The 16,789-nt window shown below is 32.0% G+C and overlaps 1 protein-coding gene across 2 annotated transcripts; it reads left to right on the top strand.

The window, feature by feature from the left end:
- The first annotated feature begins 5,713 nt into the window (after window positions 1-5,713).
- Window positions 5,714-12,024, top strand: LOC134682998 (uncharacterized). 2 transcript variants are annotated; one of them, XM_063541983.1, is made up of 2 exons: window positions 5,714-5,783; window positions 9,952-12,024. In XM_063541983.1, exon 2 carries the CDS (start codon window positions 9,956-9,958, stop codon window positions 11,654-11,656), a length of 1,701 nt encoding a protein of 566 aa, XP_063398053.1. In that variant the 5' UTR covers window positions 5,714-5,783; window positions 9,952-9,955; the 3' UTR covers window positions 11,657-12,024. The 2 variants fall into 2 exon arrangements, with proteins under 2 accessions (XP_063398053.1, XP_063398052.1); XM_063541982.1 differs by having other exon boundaries at window positions 5,746-5,787.
- Window positions 12,025-16,789: the final 4,765 nt, after the last annotated feature.

Below are 16,789 nucleotides of genomic sequence, written 5' to 3'. Positions count from 1 at the left end.
TCTTTGCGTAGTCTTTTGTTTTCAACGATTGTTTGCAGTGTCGTTGACAGTTAGTTACGAAGGGCCCCTTTGTGTCTCCTGCTTTTATTTGGTACACATGCGGACACTCCTCCAATAATTTATGTAGATTTTTATTTAAGACTTAAATATGGTAAAAGACTTGAACAGACTGTATGATAACCTATATATGCGTTTTGGTTATGTTTTTGTCACCTCATCTAGACTTCCGTGCATGTTCTAGGAATTAAACAAAACTTAAATGATGTAAAGCTTTTGACTTCGAATGCAACGGTTAGATAAATGCATTATTTGGATAATGGATAGAAACAACGATTTTGGTAATAAAATTTATTTTGAGAAAAAAAAATGCCTATTGAATCAAATTCTCTACCACATTAGTCATAGAAGTAGTTAGATCAATAACATCTTATTGGAAAACACTTATATTTATACAAAAAAAATATCATGGTACCGTTGTAGTTTTAAAATAAGCTAGAACAATAAACAACACATGACTAGAATATATATATACAAAAAAGAAATATGAACAAAACGATTTTACTAATTCGAAATTACAATATGATAAAGGCAACAGTAGTATTCCGGTGTTCAAAAGTCATAAATCGATTGAGAGAAAACTATTCCGGTTTACAAACCAAACCTGAAAGAAACACATCAGCTATAAGAGGATTCAATGGTTCTTAATTAATGTAATAGAATGAAAATCGCCTGATCGGAAGTCCTACAAATTTCATCATCTCTTACCTGGCCTCAATAAATATCTGTGTTATAGATTTGGTATCCAAAACACATATTATTTTTTGAACTACTTTCATCATGTTGGACCAAACTATACGATGGCAACAGAAACGACCATATACATATATGACGCAAATAGGTCCATCTTAAAGATTGCCAATTCTCTTCAATTTCCAAGATTCAAAGGAACCATTTGCAGAGTTTGCTTTTAAATTCATTTATTCTTATCAAATACTAATAGGAGGTATGTAAGCTATTTAGGTGTTCTTCGAAAGAAATTATATATGAAAGGATATGATCAATATTTGCTGAAATTCTGTTTACGTATATTTAATGTAAGACTAATTCTGACGTCTATCCAAAATAACACTTCATGTAGAAAAACCTTCAATAATTTCAACTGGCTTTCCGAAATCTTTGTTTTAGATACAAAACTATTAATTTGCCGAAACTTGAAACTTTCGAACGAACAAAATGTTCACATTTTCAAATATGTTCAAAATTTCTCCCAAAGGCCAAGCAGATTTCTAGTGGCTTCATAAACCGCTATTGATACTGACACGGAACATCATCATCACCATCAACACTCACGTCATCATCACAAAATTATTTTCACCAATGATAGCTTGTATTATATTCTATAAACTGTTTGCTTTACATGGATGCTCATCATACTACTATTGTATTTATATATATTATTAATTCGTATATTTTAATGAATTTGATTCGTTTAGGGATAGCCACATTGTTAAACGATCTTAAACTATATTTTCGAAGGTAGAGAGAAAACGGTGAATAGCAAAAAGCATATTGCACGGTTAACTGTTTTAGAATATCTAAGAGCCGATCTACTTTGCGACGTCATGTAATGAATTTCAGGATATTGTTTTAACGTTTTGAAACAAACGATATCTGTGATCAATTATTTGACGAAACAAATATTCAAATACATAAGATGTCAAAAAAAATTAAAAGTAAATGAAATAACAACTAATATTTTGTTATTATCAAGGAGACATAATTATGATATCTATAATTTTCCTACAAAATCAAATGACGATTTTGATACAAATATGGTCGGAAATTAATAATATAACAAATATAGCCTTTGTCAGAGGTCAATACATGATATATCGACCTCGAACTTCATTCTCAGTCGATATATTTCTCACAGGTCAATACAAACAAAGGCTATATTTGTATAATATTGTATTATGGAAAAGAATTCATAAGTATGATTTACTTGAGTCTAATTCATTTTGCTTTAATTTATCAAATAAGATATGTTTTAACTATTATGATTTTGGTTTGTGTCCCATTGACAAAGGACGCTTTACTGTGGTAGCGTAGTGAATGATGTCACAATCTCTAACTGAACAAAATAAGGAAATTATATGATATTTTTTGTTATAAAGATTAAACTCTATGCTCACATCTGTATGCGTCAAGTAAAACTTTTTTTAAAGATAGAACATGCACTTGTTATAAGTATCGTATACGAATACAAAATTCAATACGATGGGAAATATTATTGATAAATCCTATATCAGACGTTGTATTGTTTTTATGTTTTACTAAATCAAGTATTTATATGGTCTTCGTCATGTACGACGGACAGCATAATACATAAAATATCAATGTCCGGAATATAATAATAATGGGTAAAAAATTAAGAATAGCAAAAATATGTCTCACAAAAAATAAAGATAAGATAATTAATAGGTGCTTAATTATGATGAATTCAGGTGGATAATGGACAGAGCATGATAAAGAAATATGGCCTAGAATATCAGATAATACAGTAATCAGTCTATGGAAGAAGCGTATCGATAAAACTTTTCTTATATCAATGAGCGATATTGTCTAATATCAATTGTAAATATGCAGACATTCCATGCGGAAAATGTTGTTTTCGGCAACGAAAAATTAAGAAAATACTAACTTTAAAACTGATTGTTCAAGTATAAACAACAATTGAGTCTAAATATACATTCAGAAGTTAGTTAGAAGCTAAAGTTTATGTCCGTGTAAAATTTGAAGTGCTGTGTTTTTGTTATATACATAAATAAACAATGTGATACTTTTAAAATATCATAGCGGTGTTTTTTGTAATATCGATATTAGTATTAATATTTGACTGCTGTATCCATATTTTGACCTATGAAGTCTGTTTTGTTCATGCATCGTTGTTAATATGACAGAATCTGATGATACTGTCATACACGTGACAGGTTTAGCGCAATATAACCAGGTTCAATCCACCATTTTCAAAATTTGAAAAATGCCAGTACCGATGGGGTTTAATAAACAATGTCGTAATCAAATAGCTAAGTATCAAAATCATTTTTCACATATATATAACATTTAGCAAATTTAAAATGAACGCACCGAAATAATATATATCAGATATGCTCGCAACGCATGCATGGAAGACTTTCTTTATTGAAAACAATGAAACTAACTTTTGACAAAGATGAATCATACTGTCCTCGTTCAAATTGATTCGAAAAACTTTGGCCTGTTCAATTTTCAATCTCCTTTTTTTATACAAATTAGGCTGTTGGTTTTCCTGTTTTAGTGGTTTAACACAAGTAATTTGTTGGTCCCTATATAGCGTGGTGTTCGCTGAGAGTCAAGGCTCCGTGTTTAAGGCCCTACTTTGATTTATAATGGTTTACTTAAAACAAACTATAACTTTGATGGAAAATTCTCTCATTCGAACTCATGCACCATCTTCTTAATATATCTATAAATCTTATATCAGATAAACCCCTTATAAATAACTGCTTTCTTGTCCTTCAAAAAGTCATTTGGGTGCTGAATCTTTTGTTAAGTGCAATATGAGCAAGCACACTTCTAATGCTTTAAAGGTAACGACAGTTATGGTGGTACAAGAACGATTACGTCAATAAAAATACCAAATAAACAGCACTGAACGATCTGAATGTATAAATATAGAAAATATATTTACACATTTCTAACGTCAACAAAATATACATCTTATTCATTTGTTTTCTAAACATTTTTTTTAGTATTCATTGAAGAAATGAATTTATAACAAGCGATACAAGTTATTTATGCGATCGATTACTAGTCAAAAACGCAAGTCCAATCTCTGTGGTAACAAAGCAACGGAAATGCCCTCACGGTCATCGCGATGTAAAAGAGACTCCAGGCAGCGAGCTAACTATGTTCATAGTGATATCGATTTACCAACGTGGAAAGTCTTTGATATAAAAAAGAACTGTTTTCCTTCTCAATATTTGTTCTATGTTAATAATAAATACATTTTCTGTTTGACTTTTCGATTTTTGATTTTCGTTGTATCTGAAGTTATTCAATTTATAGTCTGAGGCTACTCAGTTGGTATCTTCAAAGTTCGGGACATCAGCATTTGTACATTTTAATTTGTTTGGAATATTTATTTTACCATTTGAATATTTATTGTTATTTGGAGCTGTATTGGATTGGACTGTTTGAAAGATATTTTTTTAAGTAATGATATGTCTGGTCCGCAACGAAGTTGTCAGTGCCATATAGCTTTACCCTTGTTCGAAATTCCGTAATTCCGAAAATCCGAAATTCCGTCATTCTGAAACAAACCATTATACGGAGGTTTTTTTTAACGCCTTCATATACTAGTATTGGGCTGATTTTTGTTATGTGAGTTAACCATGATGAGTTACAGATCAAGTTTAAGTTTTGTTCTGCTTGGCTAATTTTTGCCGAAATTACGGGATATGGACTTTGATAAATTGTTGAAAAACTCAGTTATACAGACTTTTTTTCTAAATGCTTTCAGATATTGGACTGATTTTTTTTGTATGTAAGTTAACTATGATGATTTGCAGATGAAATTTAGAAATGTTTTGCTCCGCTAATTTTGGCCAAAATTAAGAATAAGCAACTTCGAAAATTGTTGAAAATCACAGTTATACTGACTCTTTTTCTATACGCCTCTAGATTTTGACATATCTAGTTTTGTCTGTTTCGATATTACCCATGTGGATAGGCTATATCAGTGTTACCTAAAGGGCAGATCCAGCCGTTTTTAAAAGGGGGTTCCAAACCTAGGATAAGGGGGTTAGGTCCAACCATATGTCCCAATTCAAATGCATTGATCGGCCACTGGACCTATATTAGAATCTAATAGGTTGGTAGTCTATTTACAACCGCATTTAAATTCCACCATTGCATCATCACTTCAAACAGAATTAGTCGGTTAATGTGATTGAAAACAATAGACTGAACAGGTTGTTAATACTTTCAAATATCAATAGGGTCAAGCAACATTTTTAAAATGATAAGATCGTGTTAGCGTTAATTTTGTTACAGATACGAAATTTTAGTAAACATTGATCCTCAAACATTAAGCCGGTCATGAATTAAGTTTGTGAATTATGTTTGCGGTTCTTTTGACATGCATTGTGACGTGTCATCGTATTAATTTTATATTAGAAAACTATAGCAGTTATATTAGAAAAGTATCGCATTCATAAATTGTAGATATTAAAAAAATATCGCTATGATATAAGACAAACATCGCATTGATATTTTAAAATATAGCAGTATCTTTGACTTATAGGCGATTTTGGCTTATCCAACAATTGAATCAGTCATCTCAATTGCATTCCGCATAATTTGCTACATGACATTAATTGAATTTGTACATCTGCAAATGGTCAATCGTGCATTTATGTCTCATTTATTCAACAATTCAATTTTCTCGTTTGAATACACCTTACTTTATACCGAGAAATCTTCGCTCCTTCATAAAAATTTAAACATTCGTCTGAGATTTCCCACAATGCAACTCGTTGATATAAGAAAACATCGCTCATTGATATAAGAAAAGTTTTTATCATATCGCACCTTCCTTAGACTGGTAATGAATATTCTTCCTATCCCGCTCCCATCCTTCAGATCTTCCTATATCAAGGCGAAATTTAATTATACGCAAAGGGAAAGAACTGTTGTCGGTAAATGGGTTATGAGATCATATGCTGATTATAATCTTCCTGGTTGTAAGTACGTCTAATGAGTTATGAAAAGACTTCTTTATGAACAAGACAAATGTTTTAATTTTTCAATTTTGTGTTGTTTACCAAAAAACTCTTTAAACATTAAATTAATTGTTATTGTTAAAATATATGTCATGAACACTACTAAACAGATAGTATAGATTTAAACCGAAGTATGGATACAACATGTATAATCGTAACATCACATTTATTGTGTTTGAATTTTTATACTTGTTGTGACTGAAAATTTGTCGTGTATGTTAAAAAGAAAGTAGACACTATCAACAAACCAGTGATGATATATACGTCACTTGATGCATTTTTTTCAATAGATGGTTATTATAGCAAACGGGAGATAACCGAAATTGCACTACCACAGACCACAATTAATTCCTCTATCAGTTCTTTATAACCTTTTGCATCATTAAAAAAATTGCACCATGCACTTTTGTCAAATTTTTGGTGTGTGTAATGTATTTTCTTAGTCCAAATATATATCCAAAATTCAGAAAGATTGAAGCAATCACTTTTACAAATTAAGCCATTACACGCCCATGCCCCTATTGACAAGTCAAGTGATGTTCCGAAAACTGTAATATCACCTTTTTGCACTTGACCTAATCACTCATTCCATATCAAAATCAGTTAAAATACAACATCCAAAAATTTATTTGACCTCTCTTCTTTCATTTCCACCCAAAAAGATTTAAGGAATGAGTGAGGAAAGGAAAGAAAAAAAATTAAGGAAAAATACACTTTAATTAAAAGGAACTTTATTAATTGTGGTCTTGGGCCACATATGTATTATAGTTATAAATCTGTATTGCTAAATGTTGTCCATCTGACAATCAGTGTCAAGTATCTAAAAAAAAAAATATATATGAAAGAGTGTTTTTCGATTTCAGTTTATATAGTTCATAGATCTTCATAGAGCCAATATGAAAAGAAGATATGGTATGATTGCCAATGAGACAACTGTCCACAAAAGACCAAAATGACAGACATTAACAACTATAGGTCACCGTACGGCATTCAACAATGAGCAAAGCCTTTACCGCATACACGGGGGGGGGGGGGGGGGGGGGGTCTCAACATGGGATTTTGGGTACAGGTGTGCAGCTGGGATTTTAAAAACACCCCCATTCATATATTGAATAATTGTGAAATCCCTACCTATACATATATTTCACAGCGAAATCATAACCCATTCATATATTTATGACCCATTGATATGTCACAATCGGTCAATTACTACCTATTGATATATTTCCTCGGTAAAATTGCACCCCATTGATATATTTGAAGGATCAAAAAAGGGACCCATTCCAGCGGCACATATGTATATACCTTTATATAGGAAGAGACCCCCCGTGACCGCATAGTCAGCTATAAAAGGCCCAGATAAGACAATGTAAAACAATTCAAACGAGAAAAATAACGGACTTATTCATGTAAAAAAATGAACAAAAAACAAATATGTAACACATAAACAAAGGATAACCACTGAATTTACAGGCTCCTGACTTGGGACAGGCACATACATAAATAATGTGGCGGGTTTAAACATGTAGCATGTTACCAAAATCTGTGATTTACCCCTTTGATTGTGTCTCGATCTTAAATGTGTTTTTATAGTATTCTTCAAGATCTATGAACTTTATAAACCGAAAGTCCAAAAACACAACATTAATCTCTTTTATATCTTTTATATTGATAAAACAAGCATAGGGTCACCGACTTTATGTTTGATGTATTCGCCAATCCGTTATCTAGTCGGTAGTGGAAAACCCTTAACAATCGAAATGTGCGTTTGACTAAATAAAGTTTAACCATGTATTAAAATGTTTTAAATCTGTTTTTTAAGTCAGTGTTCTGTTGCATTTCGACCCTTTTAAATTTTTTTATGCTTCTAGACGATTTATAATTATTTTTTTTGCTATTAAAAAGAGAAGTTTAATTATATAATAATATAATGATAAAAAAAAATGTAAAATAACAAAAAATATCCAGATCTAAGAAAAATTAAAAATGGAAAGTCCCTTATCAGGAGGCAAAATCAAAAGCTCAAGCACATCAAATGAATGAAGAACAGCTGTGATATTCTTGCCTTGGTACATAAAATTCCATATCCTTCATATGTCGTAAATGGTTGATAAAACCTGTTGTTATAGGTACCTGAACATCTCACTTGTTTGAAAGTCTCATATCATTCTTTTATTTTTTGACAACAATGTTTTAGAAAACCAAAAAAGGCATAATAGTTTGCACCTGTCCTAAGTCAGGAATCTGATGTACAGTAGTTGTCGTTTGTTTATGTAATATATACGTGTTTTTCGTTTTTTTTATATAGAGTTGACCGTTGGTTATCCCGTTTGAATGGTTTTACACTAGTAATTTTAGGGCCCTTTATAGCTTGTTGTTCGGTGTGAGCCAAGGATCCGTGTTGTAAGCCATACAATGACCTATAATGGTTTACTTTTTTAAAATTGTTATTTGGATGGAGAGTTGTCTCATTGGCACTCATACCACATCTTCCTTTATCTATCTACAGATAACAATTTTGGGAACAACAGTCAACATGATGTATTAATCTCAATTACAAAAAGAACAAACAAATATGTCAACAAATAAAAAAAAAACACATGACAAAATTATACTATATGTACAATGTACATAAGCAGAAATGAAAGACAATATTACAGAAAGACATAGAACAGTAACATAATGGCGAGATATATACATACTGATCCACACTTGAAGAAACTTATATGTACAAAAGATGGACGAACAATCATGTCCAAATGCGTTTGTTATAATGTTATACTATTTTGAATTTCTATGTGTATTCATCTGATGAGTTAAACCTTTTTCAACTAAATTGTATAGTTCGTCCTTATGCTGTACTGTTACATCACTGTTCCAGGTTAAGGGGAGTGTGAGGATCGCATCAACATGTTTAACCCCGCCATATTTTTTTTTATATATGTGCCTGACCCAAGTCAGAAGCCTGTAACTCAGTGGTTGGCAATTGTTGATGTGTTAAATATTTGTTTGTGTTTTGTACATAGATTGTGCCGTTAGTCTTCTCGTTTGAATATTTTACATATGTCATTTCGGGGCCTTTTATTGCTGACTATGTAGTACGTGCTTTGCTCATTGTTAAAGGCAGAACGGTGATCTAAAATTGTTTATTTCTGTGTCATTTGGTCTCTTGTGAAGACTTTTCTCATTGTCAATCATACCACATCTTCATGTTTATAAACCAGTAATGCATGAAATTTTGGAACCAAAATAAAAAAAAAAATGATTAACTACAGTTTCATTTGATAGTGTATTGGTTCTATCAAACACACAACAGTGATGTATTTTTACAAAATTCAGTATTTTATGACAAACTCGTGAAGAGAAGTTTTGGAGTAGAAAGGCAAAATGGGAGACAGGAGATATCGAATATATCTTTGATCATCCTGTATCCCGACATTTTACAATGACAACAAGCTTCTCATAGTTATCAAAGGTACCAGGATTATAGTTTAGTATACGCCAGACGCGCGTTTCACAAGACTCATCAGTGACGCTCAAATCAAAATATTTATAGAGCCAAACAAGTACAAAGTTAAAGAGCATTGAGGATCCAAAATTCCAAAAAGTTGTGCCAAATATGGCTTAGGTAATCTATGTCTGGGATAAGCAAATCCTTAGTTTTTCGAAAATTCAAAGTTTTGTAAACAGGAAATTTATATAAAAAAAGACCACATTATTGATATTCATGTCAATAGGTCAACACAGAAGTGTTGACATGAATCTCATGTCATGTCCACATTGTATAGACACTTCCGTACCGTCAGTGGCCAATTGGCAGTTGTTTTCACGTCGTTTGATGCGTTTGCGCTTTCGATTTCACCAATTGATAAGGGGCTTTCTGTTTTGAATTTAACTTGGAGTTATGTAATTTTGTTGTTTTACTTTATTCCTACCGGACATTTACAGTTACTAAATTAAAGCAGTCTATTTGCAATTTAATTAAAATACATATCACGTGCCCAAACTTAACTTACAAATCTTACACTCAAGATCTGTTGTCTATCAGGCTGGTTTATTTACTTCTTAAAATTTTTATCATATAGAATTTCCCACTGACTTGATATGAACTTGAAATTTATAATTTCAGGGTAATGGCAAGCAACTGGAAACTTTGTGGAATTTGTGAACTACGCAACATCAGTAAACAGTCAGTCATATGGTGTTCAGATTGTGAGGAGGGTCTCTGTGATGATTGTAAGGACCATCACAGTTTATCCAAAGGATCACGTTACCATGAAACCGTGAAAATAGCCGAGTACCAGAAATTACCAAGCAACTTTATTCAAATCGCACAGTCCTGCAGAAAACATGATCAAAAGTATCAAATATTTTGTAAGAAGCATGATTGTCCGTGCTGTAAAAAGTGTGTCGTTGAGGACCATAATAAATGTGAAGATTTAAAAGATATAGAAGACGTCATAGGCGGTATTAAGTCTTCAAATGCATTCCAAGATATTGAGAAGACTCTGAACGAGGTAAAAGAGCATATCGAAAGAATTCGAAAAGACCGTGAAGAAAATTTAGCGTCTTTGAAAGAACAAAAGAAGAGCATTGGAATGGAAATACAAAAAGCTAAAACCTCGATCAACAATCACCTAGACCAACTACATCAGACACTACTGAGAGATCTTGATACATCAGAGGAAACAGAGAGTAAAAAGATCCGTCAGTTACTGAACGAAGTTGAGAAGAAGGAAAAAGAGATTAAAGATTTTCAATCTGGGTTAGCAAACATTAAGCAGTATGCTTCCAATTTGCAAATATTCCTTACAACAAAAGAAATGGAACGTGATTTAGGAAAGAAAGAACAGTTCGTGCAGTCAATAATTACAGGCGGGAAATTGAATCATATGCAAATGTCATGGAACATTGAAAATATTTTACAAAATTTTGCCATTGACATTAGATCCTTTGGAGAAATAATTGTTGATAATGAGCCGAACAAACTTATTTTAAGTAGACATAAGGATCAACAGGCTCAACAGATGATCACTGCACCAGCACCAAAGTCCATTGGCAACCTGACAATGGTCTTACGACAGACCATCAACATTGGCGCAGCTGACATCAGAGGATGTACCATACTACCTGACGGAAGGATGGTGTTTACTTGTTACATTCAAAATAAAGTCATAGCAATAAAGAACGACGGTACAAAGGACTTTGAGATGAAATTAGATAGTTGCTTCGACATCGATTACGTAGATAACAATATAATTGTTGTCACGTCTGGTACAAACATAGTCGCTCAGTATATCAGCCTTGTTGACATTGAGAAAAGAAAAGTTGTTAGAAAGCTTCATCTTGGAGAATACATTGAAGGCGCAGTGGTCACACACGACGAAATATTAATATATTGTGCAAGGGACAATGGGTTGAAGACGATTAATTTAAAGAATGAAACAAAAGGTTCTGTAAGATCAGGACCACTAAATGAAAGAGGATTTTCATATGTAACAGTTTTTAATAAAAACATTATATATACAAACAGTTTATTAAACACGATTAAATGCTGTGACTTCCAATTTACGAAGCAATGGGAATTTGAGAACGAAAGAGTTTTACGAGGTCCACATGGTATTTCAGTAGACAACGATGGAAATGTATACGTAGTGGGGACCAGATCAAACACTATAGTGGTTATATCACATGATGGAAAACGTCATAGACAAATCCTATCGTCCAACGAAGGTCTTATCGAACCACAGGCATTGCATTATGACAAGTCAACATGCTCTTTACTAGTTGCAAACAAACAGGGTCGCACATTTGTGTTTGATGTGCAGCAGTGAAAGAAGTGGTTCAGATTTGAACAAAATTTGTGCGGAAATATCAAAACAGCTATTGCAATATTTATTATTTATTATGTTTCATTATCAATTTGTCTGTAAATAAATTTTTGAAGCCAAGTCTTTATACATATTTGTCAGAGTAACAAATATGGACATAAAGATATAATAGAATACCATTTCAAATAAAATGTTTTATTTGAAGTGTTAAAATGACAACTCCTCAGGGTAAAGTAGCAATATTATACAGGAGTTATTATTTTCATCTTTTATCATCTTGATTCTTATATTAAAGTTTATTCGTTATTGCCATGTAAATCTGGATGTGCATTGTAGCAAATTGGCAAGATAAACATATAGATTTCTCGTAATCTTAGAAGGAAACGATTGTCTGGGTTTTATTTTAAGTCAGTAATATGGCAGTTCCTATCTACAGTCCGTTTCTGTATATGTTGGTGTTTGCTTTTGTTGTAGATCAGTGTTTCTTTTGTTCCGTTAGTTTCCTCGTACAGTTGTGTTTCCCTCGGTTTCAGTTTGCTAGGAGGAGGGTACGAAATGCACATTCATAACTGATAAGTCGAATACATACTGACAACGCCTACACAAAATCACGAAAAAACAACGGAAAGATAAACAACTTAAAGCACCACTTAGAAAACAAAAGAATATGCTTCCCATCATAACCTGGATTAATCTTATGAGAGCTTAGGAGCTGACCAGGCTGTATATGTGACATCCGTCCTGCTGATAAAAAAATGAAAATAACACTTAATAAATGTTATGTATTCGTGGCACGTTTATGGATTACTCTCGTTTAGTTATCACATAACATAAAAAAAAATATGTGTCCAATTCTTTGGAGAAAATGCTCTCATATATGTTTTTAACAGTTTGGGGAAGCTTTGTATTATTGGATATTCATTCAATGAACTTGTTATAGAGGCTTCGATTGAGTTTGTCTAATATTTCATGTGACATTTTGCTGAATTATGCACACTGTTTGATTATTTGAATTTCGTTATTGAAACCCAATAATGTGGCAGATAAAATCATCAATACTGTCCCCGCATATGTAAGATACAAAGAAATACTCCGTTTATTAATCCGTCTATCTGGTGATCAGCAGGTTTCGGCAGGTGTAATTGTTGTTCCAATATCAAAGTCCATTGATAATCTCACACTGACATCAAGAGAAACCGTCAATATAGATGGGAGAAACGTCAGAGGATGTACCGTACTGCCTGGTGGAATGTCGATTTTTAACTTGTAACTCGCAACATTAAGTCATAGCAATCAAAACGATGGTACAATTAACAATGTAATAACCTAGATAGATGCTATGATATTGTTCAATTAGGTAACAATAAAATAAAAGTTACTTCTGGTCGTTACTGTGTTTATCAAATGCTTTGACATAGAGCAATGAAAATCTACTAAATCTTTTGATGTTAATTCTTGCAGCAACGGCACAGTGATAACAAACATAGAAACTATAAACAAAATGTGCAGGGCAGAAGTAATTGAGGACAACCAATTTAGGTACTGAAACAAAAGGTTCAATAAGATACTGACCACTTTAGAATTTGTGAATTGTATTACGTAATCATTTTCAACAAACACATTCTCTATATATAAATTTAAAAACCATGGAATCAACACAGTGACATGCATTGGTATCCAAGGTACGACACTGGTGAATTCAAAGAGTAAAGAGATTTAGCCGGATCCGAATGTGTCTCCGTTATAACCAGTCAACACACTCTCTACGTGTTCCAAACAAAAAGGACTGTAAGATTTTGTTTGACGTAAAAATGTCAAAAGAGGCGAGTTTGTATTTGTTTTAATTGACACAGATAAATAAAGAATTCATTATTGCAGTTCCTATGTTCCTGTCTTCTTTTTCTGTGATTATTTTTTGAGATCTAAATATAACAAGTTTGAATGTATGTATCCATGAAAATAAAAAAAAAAGCTACAAAACGAACTTTCTTTAGAGAGTCGGAAGTTATACATTTAGCGTGTGCAAAGATCGATTTCAACAGGGGGAGGGGTTGTGATCTCAATAAATTAGATTAACCCCACCACATGTTATGTTTAAGTCTCATTATATGAACTGCATCTCGTCAGGGGCAGAACGTGGAAAATTAAAAATATAACCGTACTTATCTGTAAATAATTACTCATTTAATTATTATTTTTTATTTTTTAACCTTTTTTTGAACTTATTTTGCCATGTTTTCGACTAATGAGTCTGAAAATCCCTCTGTTAGTTTTCGCCTCTCTTTATCTTTTTCAAACTAGATTAAAGTTTTTATTGCAATTATTTATTATGAGTAAGAAACAAACACATAATATAGCTAAATATTGCAACATGTGTTATACGTTTCATTATCATTCCATTAAGTAATTTCCCACAAGATTAAGACTGATACCAAAAAATTGGACATTTATGTTATCATAGTAATTTGTTTTTTGATAATCTAAACCGCAAAGTATATCCTTCCACTGTCAACAATGTCACTTAATTAGTATTTAAAAAGCAATATAAAATCTTCCATATGACCGAATTCAAAATTCCCTTTAAGTAAACACACAAGTGGTGCAAACTATTAGAAAACCTATTCGGTACATCTTCGTCCCTTTCTATGATACTGATAAGTTTATTTTGATCTCTTTGGCATCATCGATCTATAGAGTAAAATGGGATGAATTGGTATTTAATTATTGAATCGAAACACTTGGTTTCAAAAAGGAAAAAAAAAGATGTATTTATGAAAAATCAACAGTTCATTATTAAACGTTACCCTTGAGATATATAGTATATACATAAGTTTAAATCAATACTTGTACACATGTTTTCAGATAAATACAGTGCATGTAAAAAGCTTCACAGTAGGACGTTAACATTTTTATCCTAAATATAAATTAATACAATGGAATTGTACGTTATGTTCTATGTCCTGTATATATATATATATATATATATAAATTTCTAAACCATATTGTAAACTCGCCTAACACTTTAGTCCATAAAAAATAATAATGTAGAGAAAACAAGTAAATGGGTTAACATTGTAAAAGACTGGTTAAATAAATTAGGTTTTGGTCATCTCACTTTTGATACTTATAATTTAAAATATCACATAAATAGTATCCAACAAAGAATCTATGACCAGGCTTATCAAATTATAAATTGTTCTTTAAATAAATGTGAAAAATTAAATTTCTTTTGTCATACTAAAAGAATTAGAAAAAGGCTCCCATATATTGATATATGTAAATTCAAAACTGACCGATCAGTTTTCAGTAAATTTAAACTAAGTGCACATTCCCTAGCAATTGAAAGAGGGCGTTATACCAACATTGAAAGAAGTAAACGCATTTGCTTATCCTGTAACAGACAAGAAATTGAGGATGAATACCATTTCTTCTCAATCTGTCCATGCTATAAATCATTAAGGGATACCTATATACAAAATATTAATAAAAATCTTAACTTCAATTTTATTAAATTGCAGTCCACTATAACACTTAAGCATTTGACTGTACTTTTAAATAGCAGTCTACCAGTCATTATAAAAATCACCATAAAGTATATTAATGATTGTAATTTATTAAGAACATCTGTATAACTTGTATTTCTTTTAATATGCATTGCCAACCTAATTTTTGTTTGTGTACTTTTTTCAATTGTTCATGAACATTAATAATGTGTTAACTTGATATTTATAGCCTTTTTTCTTCTTTGCTGTGAATACCACTGTCACTCTAATATAATTGAAATCAATTTAACTATTGTAAGTTTATTGTCTTAATTTTGTATGCCATAACCATTTAATGTAAATGTGTTTGTGCGAATAAAATATTGTCTATTGTCTATTGTCTATTGTCTATATACAACTCGTCTAAACATCAACCCAACAATGTTAGATCTGTAAATTTGCTTTCGCAAATTTTTGGTTCTTCCCTCGCCGGGATTCGAACCCATGCTACTGTGATATCGTGACACCAAATCGCCTGCACTGCAGCCGTCCTGCTAGACCACACGACCACCTGGGCCCTCAAAAAAAGAGCTTTCGGTGGTCATATGTTACCTTTCCACGTCAGTTTTAATCCAGCGGCGTACTACAGTACATGATATATAAGGCATGAAGATATATATATAAAGATCACTATAATAAATGTTCTTGTGTATAGAAATATATATAGAATAGATTACTAATAAATCCCCCTAAGCAAACATTTAGACGAATGTGGAGGGGGATTTTTTAAAATATTCCCATTTTATAAAATGAATATGGGTTGTGACATTACACGAGAAGTCAAGGAAAAACATTTTATTTTAAAATTTAAATCACGATTGAATGCAAACTATGCATTTTCTATTGTGTAATAATGACGCTCCATACTTCTATATATAGACTAAGTGTAATACGATTTATCTCCCTTTATATACTCAACGACAACTATGACGTTACATACATACCGTTACATAGTTACGTTAATCATGTATAGTTTCACCTGAAGATTGTTATTTAAACATGAAAGTACTAGTGAATTAAAACTATTCATACCGGAAATGTTGGATTTATTAGTAATCTATATATATATGAATAAAGGCAACAGTAGTATACCGCTGTTCAAAATTCATAAATCGATAGAGAAAAAACAAATCCAGGTTACAAACTAAACCGGAGGGAAACGTATCAAATATAAGAGAACTACGACAAAACAGAGATACAACAGCGAAATGTATAACACACACAGAAACGAACTATAATGTAACAATGGCTACTTTCCTGCCTTGGTACAGGCCCGAGGGTACAGGGCATTTTATGTTTAATAGTCCGAATTGTCGTTTTGATATTGTTTATAATTACATAGTGTGCTAGTTGACTAAAACGATATATATGGGGTCAGTAAAATCCATATGGGGTGAGAACGAAGTGTGATAGTGACCCCATTGATATCGTATTAGACCACAAGCACACTATGCAACGAATTTACCGACTATCTTAACATGTGGTAGTCAGACGAATGTCGTATCAAAGCGACCAAATCTTCAATACCGTTAGTATTAAGAACCTACGTCCATTGATCTATACAAAAACAAATGCCAACAATAACAACTTTTTT

This window comes from Mytilus trossulus, chromosome 9, assembly GCF_036588685.1.
Source record: "Mytilus trossulus isolate FHL-02 chromosome 9, PNRI_Mtr1.1.1.hap1, whole genome shotgun sequence".
Lineage (NCBI taxonomy): Eukaryota > Metazoa > Mollusca > Bivalvia > Mytilida > Mytilidae > Mytilus > Mytilus trossulus.
The sequence above is the reverse complement of the archived record's forward strand: the minus strand, read 5'-3'. Positions and strand labels throughout refer to the sequence as shown.

Bases quoted from the DNA above. Each gene is read 5' to 3' on its own strand.
- LOC134682998 (XM_063541982.1), top strand. From the start codon at position 5,750: ATGAGATCATATGCTGATTATAATCTTCCTGGTTGTAA. The intron at 5,788-9,951 runs GTACGTCTAATG...TTATAATTTCAG, and splicing joins TATAATCTTCCTGGTTGTAA to GGTAATGGCAAGCAACTGGA.